The sequence below is a fragment of the Lutra lutra genome, chromosome 9 (assembly GCF_902655055.1).
Source record: "Lutra lutra chromosome 9, mLutLut1.2, whole genome shotgun sequence".
NCBI classification, from domain to species: Eukaryota; Metazoa; Chordata; class Mammalia; order Carnivora; family Mustelidae; genus Lutra; species Lutra lutra.
In genome coordinates, this window is record NC_062286.1 from 122626665 (window position 1) to 122645780 (window position 19116).

The 19116-nt window shown below is 42.2% G+C and overlaps 1 protein-coding gene across 1 annotated transcript in view; it reads left to right on the forward strand.

Moving 5' to 3' along the window:
- CTNNBL1 (catenin beta like 1) overlaps window positions 1-19116 on the forward strand; it is a 161586-nt gene that overhangs the window by 50488 nt on the left and 91982 nt on the right. Inside the window, exons 5-7 of the mRNA XM_047745001.1 lie at window positions 7318-7415; window positions 15543-15636; window positions 18296-18387. Coding sequence (XP_047600957.1) covers window positions 7318-7415; window positions 15543-15636; window positions 18296-18387 — 284 coding nt within the window. The remainder of the gene's footprint in view (window positions 1-7317; window positions 7416-15542; window positions 15637-18295; window positions 18388-19116) is intronic.

The window sequence follows — 19116 nt, forward strand, 5'->3', positions numbered from 1 at the left end:
ACTTGCATCTGACACATCCTCTCCCATTCCGGGACGTTGATCTCCCAGTAGCAATGTACTCTGTGTCTTGTCTTATCTGTGATCTATAATGGAGATTTTTCTTCGGGAGATGCTTGTTAACAATTTACTGTTGTACAGCTGTAACTGCCCGAAACACCTTACCATGAATAAATAATTTCATGGCAGTCATGACTTAAATTTTTCATCTTTTTTAACTCTTCATTTATCAACCAACACCTTATGTGGCTGGTTGTGCTCCCGACAAGCCCAGGTCATCTTTGCTTTGACCTTCTCTGAGAAAAAAATCAACTGTAGGGATTTTAATTGGATCAGAGTCTGGGTCGTTGTAACCTTAAGAGGCAGAGGATGCAAGAAAACAGCTTGTACCTTGTCCTTTCAACCGTGAGAAGCAGCTTCAGAGTTTATTCCGGCGCTCTGCATCACTGCTGCTCGTGAGGGCCTGTCAGCGCTTCTGTGCCTTGTCTCCCCCCTTGAGAGGCTGGAGCCCAGCCATCCGCTGGCTGCAGAGTGGAATTCTGGTCTGTGAAGAGCACCTCTGGGGGTGAGGGGCAGAGAGGGAGGGGCATACCCCTCACACAGTATTGAAGAGTCACTCCGAATGTGCTAGAAGAGAACACACGGTAGGATCCAACAGCTGCTGCCTTTTAGAAATACTGCTTTTTAAAACCATTTTTCCTTTGAAGTAGTCATTTAAGTGTGTTTAGAGCCCTTTTTTGTGAACCTTTTGGAGTGTTTTTACAGAAACATAAAATCAAAGGTACATTTAAAGATATTTTCTTAAGGTACTGCTAAACAAACAGTTTTTGTGGCCCATTTTAAGCCATATTTACTCATTTTGCCTAAAGGAACAAAGAGGAATAAAACAAGGGGAGGATAAAACCCCAGATGGTGGCTCATCACCCCTTTTACCACCAACCAAAAAATAAATCACCACAGCATCAAATCCAAAAACATCTTATTTTTGTATGTCATTAGCTGCATTCTCAATTTGAGTGAGTGGAATCCTTTCTAAAGTCTTTGTGGTAGATCATGGCATTTATGGGCTTTCTCCTTTTTGTGATAAGCCCTGTTGGGTCCTATTGGGGAAACAAGAAATGATAACTCTGGTAGAGTAAAAACACTCACTCACTTACAAGTTACTTACTGTGTGTGGAAAGTGCCCTTAGAGTATTACGCTCAAGAAATGCCATTGGAGTTCTGAGGTGTGAGTCATTTCTGGCTTGGGGGTGATAAGGGAATTGGGCATTGGAGATGGGTAAGCTTTTGACAGATGTGGAGATTAGAGTGTGTTTCTAGTTTATTTTCATGGTCTGTACCTTGGCAGTGGAAATTGCCATTCCTTACATGCTAGAAGCTGACGTGCTCATGTAGTCACTACAAACTAACCAGGATATTAGGCTCAGGACTTTATTTAAAAACAAAAACAAAAACAAAACACTAAGACTACTGCTTTCCAGCTAAGTGCTCTATTTAAAAAAAAAAAAAGAAGAAGAAAGAAATTGGGGTTTATTGAGTATCCCAGTTTGTTCAAAGACTGCTTTGTCTCTACCTGTTTGTGATCCAGAAAAATGAGGTCTCATCGTAATGTTGACCTAAGGCATTATTACAGTGGGTTGCATACTAATATGTGGGAAGGGAGAAATTTGTTAGTTACATAGGAGATCATTGGTGCTGATGGGACAGCTCTTTTTTTTTTTTTTTTTTTTGGTCTGGGATAATTTCAGGGAATGGTTGTTAGCTCTGTTCTTTTCTATACTACTGCCTAGTTTTCTTTGACTCTAGAAAGCCAGGAGGACCTGCAAAGTTGTGCTTTTGGATTTTGTGAAGAATTACTGTGTGGGTTGGAAAATAAAGAGCAGGCAGACTTTTTCTTAGACCAGCAGGGATCAATTGAATTTGAGCAGTTTGGGTCTGAGAAAGCTGAAGGGAAACAAACTGACTGCAACACACCATATTGTCTCAGAGGGTGTGTACAATAGTCAGGGGTGCTGTGTGTTAGAGCCCCAGTGTTAATGAGCAGAAATAGGGCTGGGAAGGGTTTGAGCCTCTTAAGGGCTTTCTTCTAATTGGACTGGGAGGAAGTTGGCTATTGCTCCAGTGCTTTCCTGCAAACACTGTCTAACAAGACTTGTGAATCTTGAGCTATTGCTTTGCTGGGAGCTGTTCTCATCTTGACATTTCCAGAATCAAAACTACATTGAAGAGAAGGTACTTCTTTTTCTGATCAGTAGTCTGACATGTCTGATAATCTGTGCAGATAAGTCACCCATTTTTCTGGAGCCTTTTAGATACGCTCTGGAGAAAGTCAGATCAGGTAAAAAGAGCCAAATGGCAATCTAGGAAAAGGACCTCTTAATGTAGCTTTTGTTCTTGTTTATGAATTTTAGGTGAATGCCATGCCCCTAGAAGGTTAGGGTGGTTATAGTGTGCTTTGGACGTCTCCCCTGTGGCCCATAATAGTGCCCATTAGCATTTAGTAGGTACTTAATGAATCTTGAATGAGTGCATATTCTCCCTCATCTTCGTTTGATCTAGGAGTGGGAGAAAATTAAGAGTCCAGGTGTATTCTAGGGAGCTCTGTGCCAACTGTCTTAAAAGGAGGAAAAGACCATTGTGTCTGTGTTTTGAAATTGATCTATATTAACCGAGCCTTTTCTAATCATTGTCCTAATCTAGGAATAAAAGAAAAAAGTTGGTTGGTTTGTTTGTTTTTAAACCGACATTTGTTCCATTAAATCAGTTGTAGTCCCTGAATCTAGACTGGTTTATTTTTCTTAAGGAATCCTTTTTGAGATGACTTATTTATTTATTTATTTATTTATTTTTATTTTTTATTTTTTTAAAGATTTTATTTATTTATTTAACAGACAGAGATCACAAGTAGGCAGAGAGGCAGGCAGAGAGAGAGAGGGGGGGAAGCAGGCTCCCTGCAGAGCAGAGAGCCTGATGCGGGCCTGATCCCAGAACCCTGGGATCATGACCTGAGGAGAAGGCAGAGGCTTAACCCACTGAGCCACCCAGGCGCCCCCAAAATGACTTTTTCAAAAAAAACCATCTGCTTACTACATCTTATTCTTTTTTTTTTTTTTTTTTAAGTAACTTTTTTCCTTACGGACACATCTGATTGGAGATTAATGAGATTAACATTCAGTTTCTGTGCCAAAACTCTACATGGATCATACCCAAAAGCAAATATATAAACCCCAAAGTGGAAGTAAATACTCGCTCTTTTTCCAAAAGCCTTTGTACTACGGACCATTTTGTGCCCAGCTGGCCTTTTCTACTTCATCTCTTATTACACTAGCTTGTTGTCCCAGTAGTGGGCAGGTACAGAGGGAGTGTGCGGGGTGGACTTTCTACTCGACATGACAAAATAGGCTATCAAAAACTGTGTTTTAGTAATTCACAGAGAGACAGGCTCTCTGTTTTCCTATTATACTTGGATGGGAGAGCCTTTTACCTCGTGAAATGAAATTGTCACTACAGTGGAAAAACCTATCACCCATGCCCAGAGTCTGCTTGTGAAGAAATGTTGGATGGGCGGCAGTCCATGCTGAATTTTCTCATCAAGATAGAGACTCCCTCTGTCTATGAGTTTGGGTTCTCATTCCTCTTTCCGGTCTTCAAATGACCTCTGTCTTCTGGGTAATATTATATTACCCAGAAGTTGCTGATTACAATGTAGACTCATTACTGCCTTGTTGAAATGTTATTTGGTGAAAGTTGGGAATTTATGTAAAATCAGCTAGCAGTAGAATTGATGAGATGTTTACCAGACCCAATAGCTGATATCTCCTTTCATGTTTGACTTCTCAACTGAGGCAGGAGGGTAGGCAAGGAGATAACCACTGGAACATTTCTAAAAATGACTTTCCTTGGTAAAAGTTAGACATTTATCCTGTCCTACATAAAACCACCACCATTGTCAATTATTTTCCTTTTAAAAAAAGTTCCTAGGTTTAATGTGACACATCTGTGAGCATGGTATAAGACTAATGAAAGAAATATATGATACCCAGCCCATAGACCTTAGAGGCTGGAAAAGGACTTGATCAATCTGAATGTCTGTAGCATAGCCGAAAAATAAAATTAGATCTTCTAACCCATTGTGACCCAGAAAAGGAGACCATGCTGTTGTTAGCTTACATTTTAGATTTTAGAGGCTTCAGGAAAAAGTGAAGGCAACAGTGAGGGCCTTGGCCATTCTGTGGGAAGACTTGACTAACAATCTTTATTATAAAACGTTTTCATATTTTCTTAGTACTTTGATTTGCTTGGCCTTCGACATATGTGACTTTATTCCTTTTAGCTACTCAGCGAGATGGGCTGGGCAGAGACTATTGCCACCATTTTACAGGTGAGGAAACTAAGCTATAAGGAGATAAAGGGGCTTGGACAGGATTACATGGCTAGTGATAATTTGGGGATAGGTCAGTTCACTAAAGATAGGAAGCAGAGATGAATATGACATGACTCCTGTCCTCATGTTTGCTCTGACTTTTCATCTATTTTTTCAAATATACCCCATCCGTGTTTTGAGGCTGTTTGTGTGTGTGTGTGTGTTTAAATTTTATTTATTTATTTGACACACAGAGCGAGCAAGCAAGACAGAGAACAAGCACAGCAGGGGGAACGGCAGGCGAGGGAGAAGCAGGCTCCCCGCTGAGCAAGGAGCCCGTTGTGGGGCTTGATTCCAGGACCCTGGGATCATGACCTGAGCCGAAGGCAGATGCTTAACCAACTGTGCCACCCAGGCACCCTTTGAGGCTGTTGTTTAATGAACATATGAGTTAATAAATACTTTGTTCTGTGTGGCATTGTTCAAGGGAGGTAATGATAGTGCTTATTACGTGCCTGATTCATATTCTTGTCCTGTAGACATCTGACTCCACAGTGGGTCAATGGATGGATGGATGGATGGATGGATACATAGATGAAATGTTATATAAACATTAAATAAGCATGTGAATAGGTAAGATTTTTACGATGTACATGTAAGAACTTTTCAAGAGAATATATTTGGGAGTGTCTTAGATGAGGAGGATGAGGGGGAGTTTTCAGCATCTTGTTTGTTCCTGAAACTTTTAATAAGTTTTGGTGGAAATATGTGACAGATCTTTGTAATTACAGTGGGCTCATTAGCTAGAACTTACCAGAACCTAGCCCTGTTTAAAGCTGGTTTGTATTTCCCTGTGCATTAATATGGAGTGTAGTGGCAAAATTATCATTTTTGGAATCAGATGGGCCAAACATTCCCCCTTACTATTGCAGTGCCTTTAGGTGAGTTACTTAACTGCTTTGAGCTTTTAGCTTTCTGACCTGTAAAATCTTACAATGCCCTTGTGAGAATTTGGTAGCTCAGCACTTGGTGTAATGGTGACTTTTAGACATGTTATTACAATGGTGACCACTGCAGTCTTTAATTCCTACTAGGCAGGGATAGCTCTGGAGTTTCTAGGGGTTAATTTGGTAGCCGGTTTTTTAAAACTAATTCAAACAACTGTGTTTTGGTTTACTATATGTCAAGTATGTTACGTGGTCTTTTGTGTCAACCACTTTCTGGTTAATGAAGACTAGACACGGCACATAAAGAAAGGAGTTTGGTCCAAAGACCTTTCAGCTCTTTTACATATTAAGTTTTATAGCACTCCAGTGTTTTGGGTACATAACACTTTAAAAAGTGAAAGAAGATGACACTGATAGCTTAGTTACTTGTGCATGATGGTCAGCTGGTCAGTTATAAATGAATAAAACCAACCCTCCAATAGTTTTTCTTTCGGCAAAAGATGTTCATAAAATACCTGGAACATTAGCTAGTTGTTAGCAAGCCCTGTCATTCCTGTTATTATGTCCTTTATCTTTCCTTTTACTTTTTTCTTTCCAGTTCTAGGGAAACTGCCCTGATTCTGCCCTTGTCTCACTCTGGAGTCTTGCATGTGGTATCTTTTCCTCCAGACCTGGCTTCCCACCCAGCCCACCCCATTCAACTACCTGCTCATCCAGCCTCCCATGTGTCCAGGCCTGCCCCGGTACTCTGTGCTTGAGTGCACGTCTGTACACAGCTGTTAGGTTATTCTTTCAAAATATTATTTTCCTCATAGAGCTCTAATTGTCATTTTCTCCCTGTTCTCCCCTTTCTTCTATCCTTCCCTCCCTTCCCTGATCCTCTGTGTCCTCTTCATGTGCCTTTGTGCCTTTCGGTCTCCTTCCTCTTCTTCCCATGGCTTGGCTTTCTCGCCCTCCTGCCATCATCCTTTTTAGTTGCCTGTTTTCTGACCAGTTTTTCCCTACAGATCATTGCTGATTTCTGAGTTCAGTTTGATTGCCCCCTTTACAGGACATCTGTATTCCTCATTTGTTACATGTTGGCCGTTGCCTATGGCGCATAATTTTTAAAATGTCTCTGATTATTGAACGTCCTTGTTTTGTAGATGAGGAAACGGAGGCCCAGAATGAATAGTGGGTTTGCTTTTGTCACCATCACAGTGCTTTTTCCATCGTAGACATTCAGCAATGCAGGTTGGCAGAGCATGGTGTGTGTGTGTGTGTGTGTGTGTGAAAGAGTGAGTGAGAGAAAAAAGAGAATGTGTTTCCAAGGTGAGGAGGGAAAGCAGTTTAGTTCTGCCTTCTAGTTTCCAAACATAACTCCTTTTTTCTCTCTTTCTTGTTTTCTTTCTTTCATATATATCTTCCTCTTTCTATTTTTGTCTAGTGTTTATTTCGTTGTTCTTCCTTTTATGTCCATAGTAGCTCAGTGTTTGAGGGGAGGGAGCTGTGGGTAGGGGGAGGTCTAGCACAGTCCAGTATAAAGCCTTCCCTCTACATCTGAAACTGATTTTGTCCTGCCCCTCTCTCTGCCGACCTCTAGGTGAACATCAGCCATCTCATCTCAGAAATCATTACTGCCTTCGAAGGTGAACTGTACAGGGTAGTTCAGATTATACTGAGTTCCAAGAATTTAAATCGTGAGATAGGGTTAAGGGTGTTGGCCTACTTCTCATTGGAAAAGCAACCTCCTGAGCAATTTATTTGAAATTTTGATATTTATGAAAATGTAGTGAACCTATGGAGTAAGTGACCAGGAAGGCAGCATATGGAAAAAGACTGAGTCGGTTAACAACATTTACTGAACACCCACTGTGAGTAGAACCTCGTTGAAGAGATGTTAATAAAACCACAGTGTATTAAAGGTGAACGGTAATAAAAGGATTGATAGGGAAACAGAAGGGAACCAAAGATTTTAATAAAATGTCAGTAAGGTTTCAGTATGTATGTGATGCCCTTAACACTTTTCACATGTGTCCATAGCTGTGGTTGATTTGCTTCAGGAATTAACAGATATAGATACCCTCCACGAGAGTGAAGAGGGAGCGGAAGTACTCATCGATGCTCTGGTAAGTTGCACATCCAGCGGGGGTTTTGCGGGTGTGTGTAGGTGTTAACATCATCACCATTTTCTCTGAGTGTACCAGGTGGGTGTGAGCTCCGTGGCAAGGCTACATTGAGTGAGGAGAGTAGAAGGTAGAAATGCAACTTGTGGGGTTGTGGGGTCCATGATACCCTGGAACTGTGTTAAGGAGGGGTTCTAGAGGCCTAGCATTTATTAAATATCTGCTGTAAGCAGGCCTTTTCTCATTTTTTTTCCACTTTATGTGATCTTCACCATATCCTCTTAGATGGGTATTACTGCTACTATTCCCATTTCCAGCTGTGACACTGAGGCTTAGAGAGGCAAAATAGCTTGCCCGTGGTCACGCAGCTGGGATTTGAACCTGTGTTCTTTTTGACTCCATGCTCCTGTTCTTCTGCCTCCAACTGTGGTGCTGCTGGTCTTTTCACAAATGTTTCTTCTCTTCTCTGCAAGCACCAGTGAGGACAGATACCATTATTATTTTACAGATAGGGAATCAGAGAATGTTAAAAGCAAGAACAAACCTTCTGACTCATCCAGCCAGAGTTGCAGCCCCTCCTTGTAGAGACAGGACCAGTGGATTTCTGTGTGTCTTTTTTGTGGAGCCTGGGTAAGGCTTTACAGTCTTCTAGGCAGCAGCCAGTCAAAAGTCTATACTCGAGTTAAACCAGTCTGTTCTCCTCTCCTCCCTTTACATGTGAGGAGACCCAGATACAGAAGGGCAGCCATCCAGTGGGTCACTCAGCCAGGCCCTGTAGAGCAGAAATGAGAGCCCACGTGTTCAGATCCCTGCCACACCAGCTTCCCTCTTTCACCAGTGATCGTAGAGGCCTCCAAGACTGGAAAGGCACCACAGCCGGCAAGTGGAGGAGGGAGTCTAGTCCAGCCTCTTACCCTGACACCTCCTGTGGGGCTCTGTCCACCCATCAAGCTGTCTCCCCCCTCTAGGATGGAGTTAATTTTCCTTCCTCTCTGTTTTCTGTTGTCTGGTCTTTTCTTTCTGCTAAGAATGTTAGTAAATACTGGTTTTGATGCAGTTTACAGTTTATCAGAAAAGGCTGTAGTCCCTTGTATTAGAAGCACCGGGGTGTGTGTTAGGCTATATTATGGCCCCATCCCAAACCCACTGAATCAGAAATGGTTGGGACTGGAGCCCCAAATGGTTCTGACACCCCATCGGTGTTCTACATACCCTCTCCTCACTCTGTCTCTCTCAAGGTCCTTGACACTAGAAATTTCCCATGTGCCATGCTTGCTGCTGGCATTCGGTGTGAATGGAAAGGCTGCGAACCCACTGGATATGAAGGACTGTCTGCTACAGAGCGTGAGGTTGGAGTCCAGCAGGGCTATTTGTGACTGAGTTTGATGAAAATTTCTATTGCCATTTTTCTTTCAGGCTCCGTCCTAGAGCGAACTGCCACTTTTGTAGAATTCAGGACCTTTATTTTTCCTTGGAACCACTGTGCGGAAGGAAAAGGATGATGTTGGGTTGTCTTTTTGTTTTGAGGAGTATCTGAAGGAAGGCTGTGGCACTTGCTCCTGCTCTGTGTCCCCACAGTGTCATTTGTGCAGTCTTACCTTCCAGAGGTTAATTACAATGGCCCTGAGTGAGCCTTCCTGCCTGGTCCCTGGGCTGATTTTAATTACCATCCTTTGCCCGTGTGAATAGGGGAGACGAGAGAGGAGCAGCTAGCCTGGCTGCTGCTGTAAAATGCACCCAGAAACAGCAGTTCACACAAAAGCCCCCTTTGTGTTTTCTGTGTCGCTAAGCCCACCAACCAAAGCTAGATCGTGCAGATTTTATTGTTTCTTTGGAAAGGAACAGTTCATCCTCAGTCTGGGGAGCCATTAGGTAGCTGCTATACAGGGTTTTCTGTTTGTTTAGGTTTTTTTATTATCATTTTAAGATTTTGACTCTTACAGCTTTATACTGGTGGGGCTGGTGTGAATCACAGTTGAACATTCCTAGACTCCTATATATGATTTGCTCGTCTGCAGCCAGTCAGAAGCCATCAGTAAATAACAGAGCAGAACTGGTGGGTGGTCTTTCATTTATTTATTTTTTTACCCTTGTGCTGCACTCAGGAAGAAGTTTGATAAGTATTCTCATATTACAAGGGTTGAGTTGTCTTTGTAGTTTTAATTTGGGGCCAATATCAGAGGCCTGGAATAGCATGAGCAGAGGCTAGAGGGCGCGGAGCAGAATTTATTGTGGTGTGCAGTTTGCAGTTATTGCCTCGGTCTTTTTCCCAATTGGAAGTCCTAAGCAATGGACTAGCATATTTCTGGGGAGAGAGTGCTGTCTTGGCATTCTTGGGGGATCTTTGGGGCTTAAAATTTGGTTCACTTCCACTGCTATTACTTATGCAGGAGGTGAATATTTGTGTTTTGTAACAAATTGATTTGGTAGCCTGGAAAATAGTGTCTTTTCTAAGAGTAGTAAATGCAAGGGTATGTTGCTTTAATGGCACTTCTCTGAAGTCTTAGGACTTCTTGAGAGTTGTGATTAGATGACAGCCATTTCCTACTTTCTAGTCCCCAAATCTGCCAGGTGCTTGGCAGCCCCATGCCTTTGCTCCCATCTGCCTTCAGCTTGGCAAGCTTTGCTTTTCCTGAGCTACCTGGAATACTCCCACTCATCCTTTAAAGCCTGACTTAAAGCTTATCTCTTCTGAGGTTTTTGTTTTGTTTTATTTTTGTTTTTTATTGTTTTTTTAGGCTCATCCTCCTAGCCTCCAACAGAATTTGTGTATTTGTGTTCTTTTAGCACTTTGTATATCCTGGCACTTGTCACATTGGCTTATAAACATCTGTTTATAAGTTTGTCTTTCCTGAGATGTGATTTGCATCAATCGAGAGTGGCTCGAGTGGTAGCCGCATCATTTACCAACTGTGTGTCCTTGGGAAAGTTACGTAATCTCCATGTACTCAAGTTTCTCCTTCTGTAGAATGGGGATAACAGTAGTGCCTGTTGCATAACATTGAAGTGAAGAATAAATGAGTTATTTAATCTTCAGGACAGTGTCCAACACAGAGTAAACACCCAGTAAATGTTGGCCGTTATCTTCATAAAGGTACTATGCCTGGAACATACTAAGTTCTTAGTAAATGTCAAGTTAAAATGATATGTATCATCGGCCATACAGCGAGAGCAAACATTTTTCTCATTTTGATAGATGTTCAGAAAACATTTTGAATGACTACTCAAAAAAATTTTATGAAGGGAATGGACCAAAGTAAGGCATGAGAGGATAGATGTTTAGCTTAAAAAAAAACGAGGATGAAATGAGTAGTGATGATAATGCAAGGCAGAATATTAACAACAGTTACGAGAGATGTAAGCTTCTATGGAATTGGGGAGGAGGGAGCAACCAGTTGTGAGGGGAAGACTCAGGAAGGACTGCAGAGCTGCAGGTACTTTCTGTGGCCTCAAAGGGAAGCTTAATGGGAGGATGTGTGCAGGTGTCCCAGCAGAAGAGGTAGGAATGTGGCTGGGCCACAACATTGGCCATAGTGGCTAGGAGCCACCATTTGTCATAAAGAGTTTCACAAAAGTCCCGTTGATGTGGAGACTCGGGACTGCCCTCCATACCCATTCTCTTGCACTCACTTAACCCTACGGTAAACATTCATCTTTGAAGTTCTGTAGTGCTGTGGCTTGGGCTGCTTGGCAGTGCGTTTGTGCTGCTCAAGTGAGGCTGAGGTTGGCAGGTTTTCCGTTGCTCTAAAGTTATTTTTTTTTTTAATATTTTATTTATTTATTTGACAGAGAGAGAGAGAGAGAGAGATCACAAGTAGGCAGAGAGGCAGGCAGAGAGAGAGGGGGGAAGCAGGCTCCCTGCTGAGCAGAGAGCCCCATGTGGGGCTCGATCCCAGGACCCTGAGATCATGGCCCGAGCCAAAGGCAGAGGCTTAACCCACTGAGCCACCCAGGCGCCCCTAAAGTTATTTATTATGTAAATTTCTGGATCCTATCGTTTGTATCCCTTCTCATTTCTGTTAATGTCCACCTTCATTTGTATTTGTTCCCAAGCAAAATTCATTTGTTCATTCATTCACTGAATGTTTATTGAATGCTTTGTATGTTCTAGGCTGTAGGAATGGGGTATATAGCAGTGAGCCAGACTGACAGAGTCTGCTTTTGTGGAGCTCAAATTCTAGTGTGGGGAGAAGCAGTAATCAAACGAGAAAGCAGATAGTGATTCTCTGTTACATAAAGAATTAAAATAGGGAGATGTGACGTACGGTGATTGGGAAGTCACGTTAGATTAGCTAGTGGGGGAGGGCCTGAGTTTGGCATGACACAAAGAAATCAGACATTCAGAATGACCGAGGGCAAGATGGGACAAGTGCAAAGGATGACCTAAGGCAGGAATGAGCTTGACAGATTCGAGGGACAGAAAAACTGTTTGAGCACAGCTGGAGGAAGGGGAGAGAATGCCGTCGGGGCAGATTGCTCAGGGTTTTATAGGCCATGGTAGGAAGCTGGGGTGGAATTGCCGGTGTGAAGGGGAGTAACTGGAGTATCTTGGGCAAGGGAGTGTAGCACAGTCTGACCTAACAGTTTAGGAGGACCGCTCTTGGCGGCTGGATAATGAATTGCAGGAGCAAGAGGAGAAACGAAAATACTACTAGGTAGGTGGCAACAGGCATAAGTTTTGCATTCTGACCACACTACCATTTGTACTCTCATAACTTACTGCTTGATCAAGATTCAGTGGATGTAGGAGGTTTTTTCTTCGTTTTTTAATTATGAAATTTCCAGAACTCATAGCAGGTAGAAAATTTAACTCCACACTCTTAAGAAAGTTTATTGGCAGATTGTACAAGATAGAAAAAGAATCCTTCAAACTGTCTCATCTGTCCTTTTTAAAAATGTTCTCCTTCTGTCTTGTATCCGTTTTCCCTGGGCAAGTGGGAAAGGATATCTTAACATGCCCTTGACCTTTGTCTTAGTAGGACCTGCTGGAATATTGTTTAGGAGACCCGCTAACGGGGAGAAGTATCTGGTGGACTTACCAAAAAACATCAGGCTTAAGACAATCATGATTTCCAAGGCCAGGGTTGCTCTGGCTGACACTTTGGTCCCTGACCAGGATTCATTTTTGGTTTCAGGTTTAGTCACAGGTCCAAAAAATTGGCATGAAGGTGGTAGACCCAAGCGGCTAGAGTAAGTGAGACAGAATGCTAATTTGTGCTTCTTACTAGGTGATATTCAGAGCTATGCATAATACAGATATTTTTCCAAGGGTTTTCTGAGCTAAATGTATTTTGACTGCTTTGACCCTCCTACAATCAGATAAAATTGCATTTAACCCAGCTAAACATAAACTTTCATACTTTGCAAGCTTGAAAAGGCTGTCTCTTAGAAGTTAGATTTCTGTGGCAAGAAAAAATTTCCTCCAGCCAGATATCCATTCAGTTCTGAGATTTGAATGCATTGCATACTGCCACTGTCCCCCCTACCATTTTCCAGATAGCAGAGATGGGAAACATAACTAAGAATCAAGGAAAGGGGGAAAAGTAGTGCAGATAAAGCAGCAATAAGCAATTGAAACGGGTGAAGCAGTTTGCAGAACTGACAAGCAGTGTGATACCCAGTGGATTTGCAGTGTCTGCTGCTTTAGGATTCAGGGAGATTATAAGTCAATCAGGGTGATTTAGGGAAAAACAAACTGTGACATGGTTCATATTTTCCCCCCAGATGTTTTTCTGTTTCCTCTCACATACTCAGATTGTCCAATTAATTAAGGAAAACATGATGGTGAAGCTTTTGCTGGCTGTGAGATTTGAGAGTGAGATTGTATATCTCCTTGGGATAAGAGGGGAAAACAGCTCATTCTTGTATTTATGGGCACCCTCAATTCTGGCATCAGTATCCCCTCAGATCTGCAGCTTGCATTGTTCTTCACAGTAGAAAGGGCAGAGCCTAGAAAATTCTACCTTATTTATGATTCAGGTTCACAAATCAGTCAATAATTTCAGCTTTTCCCCCATGCCAGCTGCTTCCTTTAAGTGTCACCAGGAGTGGAGGCCTTATTTCAAGATCTGTCTCTCTTGCCATTGTTCCATCCTTCGGCTCAGTTTGAACTGTGTCGTAGGGTATCTTATACACAGGTGCTCAGGCAGTATCAGCTGAGTGAGCTGATACCTTTCCGTATCTCTCCTTTCTTTTCCCCCTCCCCAAAGTGACAGGGTATGATTGGGAAAAATAGATGCTTAGAGTCAGTCACTTCTGCCCCAACCTTTGTGGCATTGGCCAGGCTAGTTAACCTCTCTGGACCTTTGTTTGCTCACCTATAAGAGTTGTGAGGATGCGTGATAGTAAATGGAACAGTTTCTATAAAAGACCTGATTGCAGCACACAAAGTAAGTGTTTTCTCAGTTTATTTGAATTTAGCAAAATGACTGAGTATCTGTCATGTACCATAGCATTGCACTACCCTTGGAAGAGTATGCCAGGGTGGGAAATCCTCCCATTTGCTAAGGGAGGCAGTCAGAGAGGATATACCACAGACACACGGCAGGTTTTATTTTCCTGTGCAGGTTACTGACTGGCTACTGATGAGATAGTTATTACCAGGTGGGTAATCACTTCTTGATTCTGTGTTTCCTTAGTTACCTTCCTGGGTTTGCATAAGGGTTACCCAAAGGGCAGTCTCCCTAAGAGTACAGATTGTAGTGATCTGAAGGGGCATGTGCACCCGAATGTTTATAGCAGCAATGTCTACAATAGCCAAACTATGGAAAGAACCTAGATGTCCATCAACAGACAAATGGATAAAGAAGATGTGGTATATATACACAATGGAATACTATGCAGCCATCAAAAGAAATGAAATCTTGCCATTTGCGACGACGTGGATGGAACTAGATGGTATCATACTTAGCGAAATAAGTCAATCGGAGAAAGACAACTATCATATGATCTCCCTGATATGAGGGAGAGGAGATGCAACATGGGGGGTTTGGGGGGTAGGAGAAGAGTAAATGAAACAAGATGGGATTGGGAGGGAGACAAACCATAAGTGACTCTTAATCTCACAAAACAAACTGAAGGTTGATGGGGGGAGGGGGGTTGGGAGAGGGGGGGTGGGGTTATGGACATTGGGGAGGGTATGTGCTATGGTGAGTGCTGTGAAATGTGTAAACCTGGCGATTCACAGACCTGTACCCCTGGGGATAAAAATATATTATATGTTTATAAAAAATAAAATTAAAAAAAAAGAAAGAAAAAAATAGCAAGAAAACCAAATAAAAGTCTTACTCTGGAAAACAAACAAACAAAAAAAAGTACAGATTGTGTGCAGAGGGAAGCATGAGGTAGTATAAGTGTTATTTCACCAAAGAAGGAAGGTTGGTTTTTGCTTTTTTTCTGCTGCCCAGTAGCCATTTGGTCTTGGCTAAGCTGTTAATCTCTGAATATCAGCTCTGTGACATGGCTACTGAAAGTTTTCTATAAGGTTGTATGAATTAAATTAGAGAAATTTAATTGCTGTTCTATGTGTTAAGTGTAATACAAATGTCAGGCATTTTATTACGTTAATACTCTTCTCAAGAAGGAATTAGAAATTCATCAGAAGTAATAGTTTCATAAAAGCTTAGCACAGAACATTAGTTTAACCCTAAATTTTGAGGTCAGTGTAAAGTATGGCAACTAAACTTCCCAACTAAACTTCTCTTGGTGCTGTGGTCTAGAAACATACTTTTGACTTGAACAAACTATTGACCTGATTTAAGATGGCCCTTTTGCAAGGTGTTTGTTTCAATTGCACAGGGAAGTAGAAAGAGCAGTGAACTTGATTTCAGAAGGCCTGGGTTCAAGTGTTAGCGCTGATACTCACCAGCTTTGTAACCTTGAACTTTACTTTGTCTCCTTAAGCTTAGATTTACTCATCTTAAGTTAGGGGTAAGGAAGCCTGCCCTTTCTTTGCCTTGGGGTCACTTTAAGACCCAAAGAGGTAATGGGATGGAAGAGCACACTGTAAACCATGGATGGTTGATTTGTTCTTTTGTTGGTGCAGGTGAGAAGAAAGTATGGGAATGGGAACATTTGGGGACTGTTCTGTGACATGTATCCCTCTCTCCTCTTGCTCCCCTGTTGCTGAAGGTGGATGGGCAGGTGGTGGCCCTGCTAGTGCAGAATCTGGAGCGCCTGGATGAGTCCGTGAAAGAAGAGGCGGATGGGGTCCACAACACTCTAGGTGAGGGGCAGGGCAACCAGTGATCTGAGACCTTCGTGTTTGTTTGGGGGTTCGGTGCTCATTTCCTTCTTCCTTCATAATAGAGTCAACAGCAGTGGTGTTTTCTTTCCTTCTAGTCCCAGACTGCTTTTCCAGAAATGAAGACCCTTGTGTAAATTTCATATAACGGCAGCTTTGCTTTGGCTTGCAAGTAATAAAAGCAGAAATCCACTAAGTCGGGTAACTTCCTGGACAAAAACTGGCCCCTTTAGGCAGACCTCTGCCTCCAAATGTTAGGGTCATGTCTGTGCAGGGTGAATTTTTTTAATTTTTAAAATGTTTTTAGCTTTAGAAAGTGTATATTTTACTCTTTCTAATCTCTCTATATTGGTTTTTCTTCCTACTCCCTTCAATGGGACTACAGACTTTGGAATAGTGGAATACCTTTATAAGACAGTTTATTTGGAAAACAGTTAAGTGTGTCTTTGTCTTCTTATGTGTAGTTTGCCATGTGAGCCGAATTGAAATATTGCTGTTAATTTGGATGCACTTTCATCATATGTTAACTTAAGTGGGTGTCTTTGCTGTATTTCCCTTCCTCCTCCTCAAATCTCCCAGATCTTTCTCCCTGCAAAGTTGCTGAACCATTATCCTATTTAAAATTGTGCTTTTGAGTAGTCCTCTTAATCACTGGTCATTGTCTTATTTAAAAAAAAAAAAGGTGACATATCTTAAGCAGAGCTTGAGAAACGAATGAAGTCCAGCTGAAACAGAAATTTTGATGAGATTAGATTTTTCTCTCAGCTTTTTTGTCTACCACAGATTTCTCTTGTAATTTTATACTCTCTTCTGTGAGCATTATCATAAAGAAGAGGGAAGACATAGCACCGAGGGAGTAAGAGAAGAGAGAACACAACAATCTAACTTTGGGGTTGGCTTTAGTCTAGAGCTAGAATTTGGCATTACCATCTGTTAGCCTAATGCTGGATTTTGCTGAATAGAAAGCTTATCAAAAGTCTTAACTGAATGTTAATAAAAAGGGCCCGGTGTAATGAAAAAAGCCCCAGGCTTGCTGTCTGTAGAGATCTGTCTGGTTTCAGCATGGTCACCTACCAGCAGCTCAGGAGGTCCATCCCGCTCTCATTTATTGAGCACCTGCTCTTTGTGAGGCACTGGGCTAGGCACAGGAGTAGATTAAAGATGAATTGGGCAAGGTCTTAACTCTGGGAGAGTCTTGATCGGAAAGGAAAGATAATACAGGGTGACAAATGGGATAATAGTCAGTGGAGAAGAGTGTGGAAGTGAGGAAGGGCCTCCAAAGGCAGCTGAATGGGGCTGAGTATGAAGACAGGTGCGTTTTGACAGAGAAATGTGAGAAGGACCCTTGGGTGGGAGAGAGTCACAGTTGCAAAGCCAGGAGTGGGTGTGGACTGGGAAAAGAGTAGAGATGTACTGTGGCAGTGGGAGGTAGCAGTAGTGGAAGATGGGACCGGAGGCGTGAGTTTGCCCAGACGGTGGAAGACCTTGTAAACCGAGGCAGAATGATTGAATTTGACTCTAGTGAGCAACAGGAAGCCATCTAAAGTGTAAGCAGAGGAATCAGATAAGGACATTGGAGATAAAAATGAATGAGTTGATTTTCCCAGGAAATGTGAAAAAGTAACTTAGGGTATTGTGGTGATCCTTGCCTCTCAGGGGTCTCTTACTACTCTGCTAACCTGGCTTTGTATTCCGTGCCCTGAGGAGGCTGCCCACTGGGTCTTTTAACTTGCCACTGGCTGACAAGGGCAGAGGAGTGAGGATGAACGGAAGAGGCATGGTGATTTCTTTATCCCTTTCTCCTTCAAAACTCAGATCTGACATCTGGGCATTGGGCTTAGAGAACGTGGAACTAACTCTGTCTCCTTTATAATGTAACATATCCTAGGATATGGAGCAGAAGGGGCCCTGAAAGAAATGAAAACATTGGATGTGTTAGAATGGAACTGTAGGGGATTTTTTAAAATATCCCCCTTTTTAGTATTATGGTCATGTAATAATTTTTTTCTTTTGGCATCCTAAGTTTTAATTTTCTATTAAGCAGCAGTATGACCATTGTAGGAGATAGCAAGACCAATTATATTTGCTTTGAGTACCTGACAGTTACCTCTGCCGTCATGGCCTTTCCCCTCTGTGCACTTTATTTTGTGCAATTAAGAGGATCATGCTTTCCTCCCTTGCTGTATCCAGAGGAAGAGAACTGAAAGTGAATGAATCAAAAAGGGAAGAGACTGAATTCACCATCCCGTTTTTTTCCGAGGCTTCCTGCCTAGTTCTGTCTCTTCAGTTTCGGGTCTCTGGGACCCCAGTGCAGTGAGGACTAAGAAGGCCTTCCTGGGTAGATACCCACATTTTCCTGTGTTCTTCTCTGGGGTTGTTCCCTATGAGCGCGGAACATCTATCACATTCCTTTTGTGGATTTCATCATTTTCATTATGAGTTTTACTTGCAACATTACTTGAATTGAAAACAAACCATAGCATCTCCCTGGTTAATCTAATAATGACAACATAGCATCTGGCTGGGAGGAATACAGGAAGCAGGAAGAGGAATATGGTGTCTGTCATGGGCAGGGAAGCAGGCTTGTTGCAGACGGAAACAAAATTGCCCTCCCAAATGACTGGTGTCTGTCTCCCTTTAGCTATTGTGGAAAACATGGCAGAGTTCCGGCCTGAGATGTGTACCGAGGCTGCCCAGCAGGGTCTTCTGCAGTGGCTGTTGAAGAGGCTGAAGGTCAGTTTGGTGTTGTGGGATGGCAGCTCACACGACCCTTTGCTCTGGGTCTGGCTGAAGCTGGCTCACCGACACCGATGTTTGTCCCTTTTGCTGTGGGATCTAGTTTGGGAATCTTCACTAGAAGATCCCTTTTGTCTTTCTTTGCTTTTCCTTTGTTAGTTTTAAAAGAAGAGGCTTTAAAAGTAGCCTTTAATACCTCCGAAAATATTTAAAACATTTTGTAAATACAAATAAGTTCGTGTGGTACAGAAGGCATAAAAGTAAAAGCTCCCCTCAGTAGAGTCCTTCTAGTTCCGCTTGCCAGAGGCAGCCACTGTTAACAATATTTTACCTATCCTTCCAGAAGTTTTCTGTGTATCTAGGAGTGTGTGTGTTTCACAAACAGAATTATACAATATTTTATTTTGCAAGTTGGCTTTTTCAGTGAACTAATAGCTGCGTAGTAGTCTGTTTATGCATATTCCAGAATGAATTCAGCCATTCCCCCTTCTATAACACTTACTCACTGCTGTATAACAATTTTCCACTGTTACAAGCAGTGCTGCAGTGACTATTCTCATATACACATACACATTTTTTTCTTGCACACTTCTGTTAGTTTATCTGTAGGATAAATTCCTGGAATTAGAATTGATAGAGATCAAAGGATACACACATTAACATTTTTGGTGGGTATTGCAAAGTTGTTCTGCGTAAGGGTGCCCCACTGATTTGAGAGTATCTGTT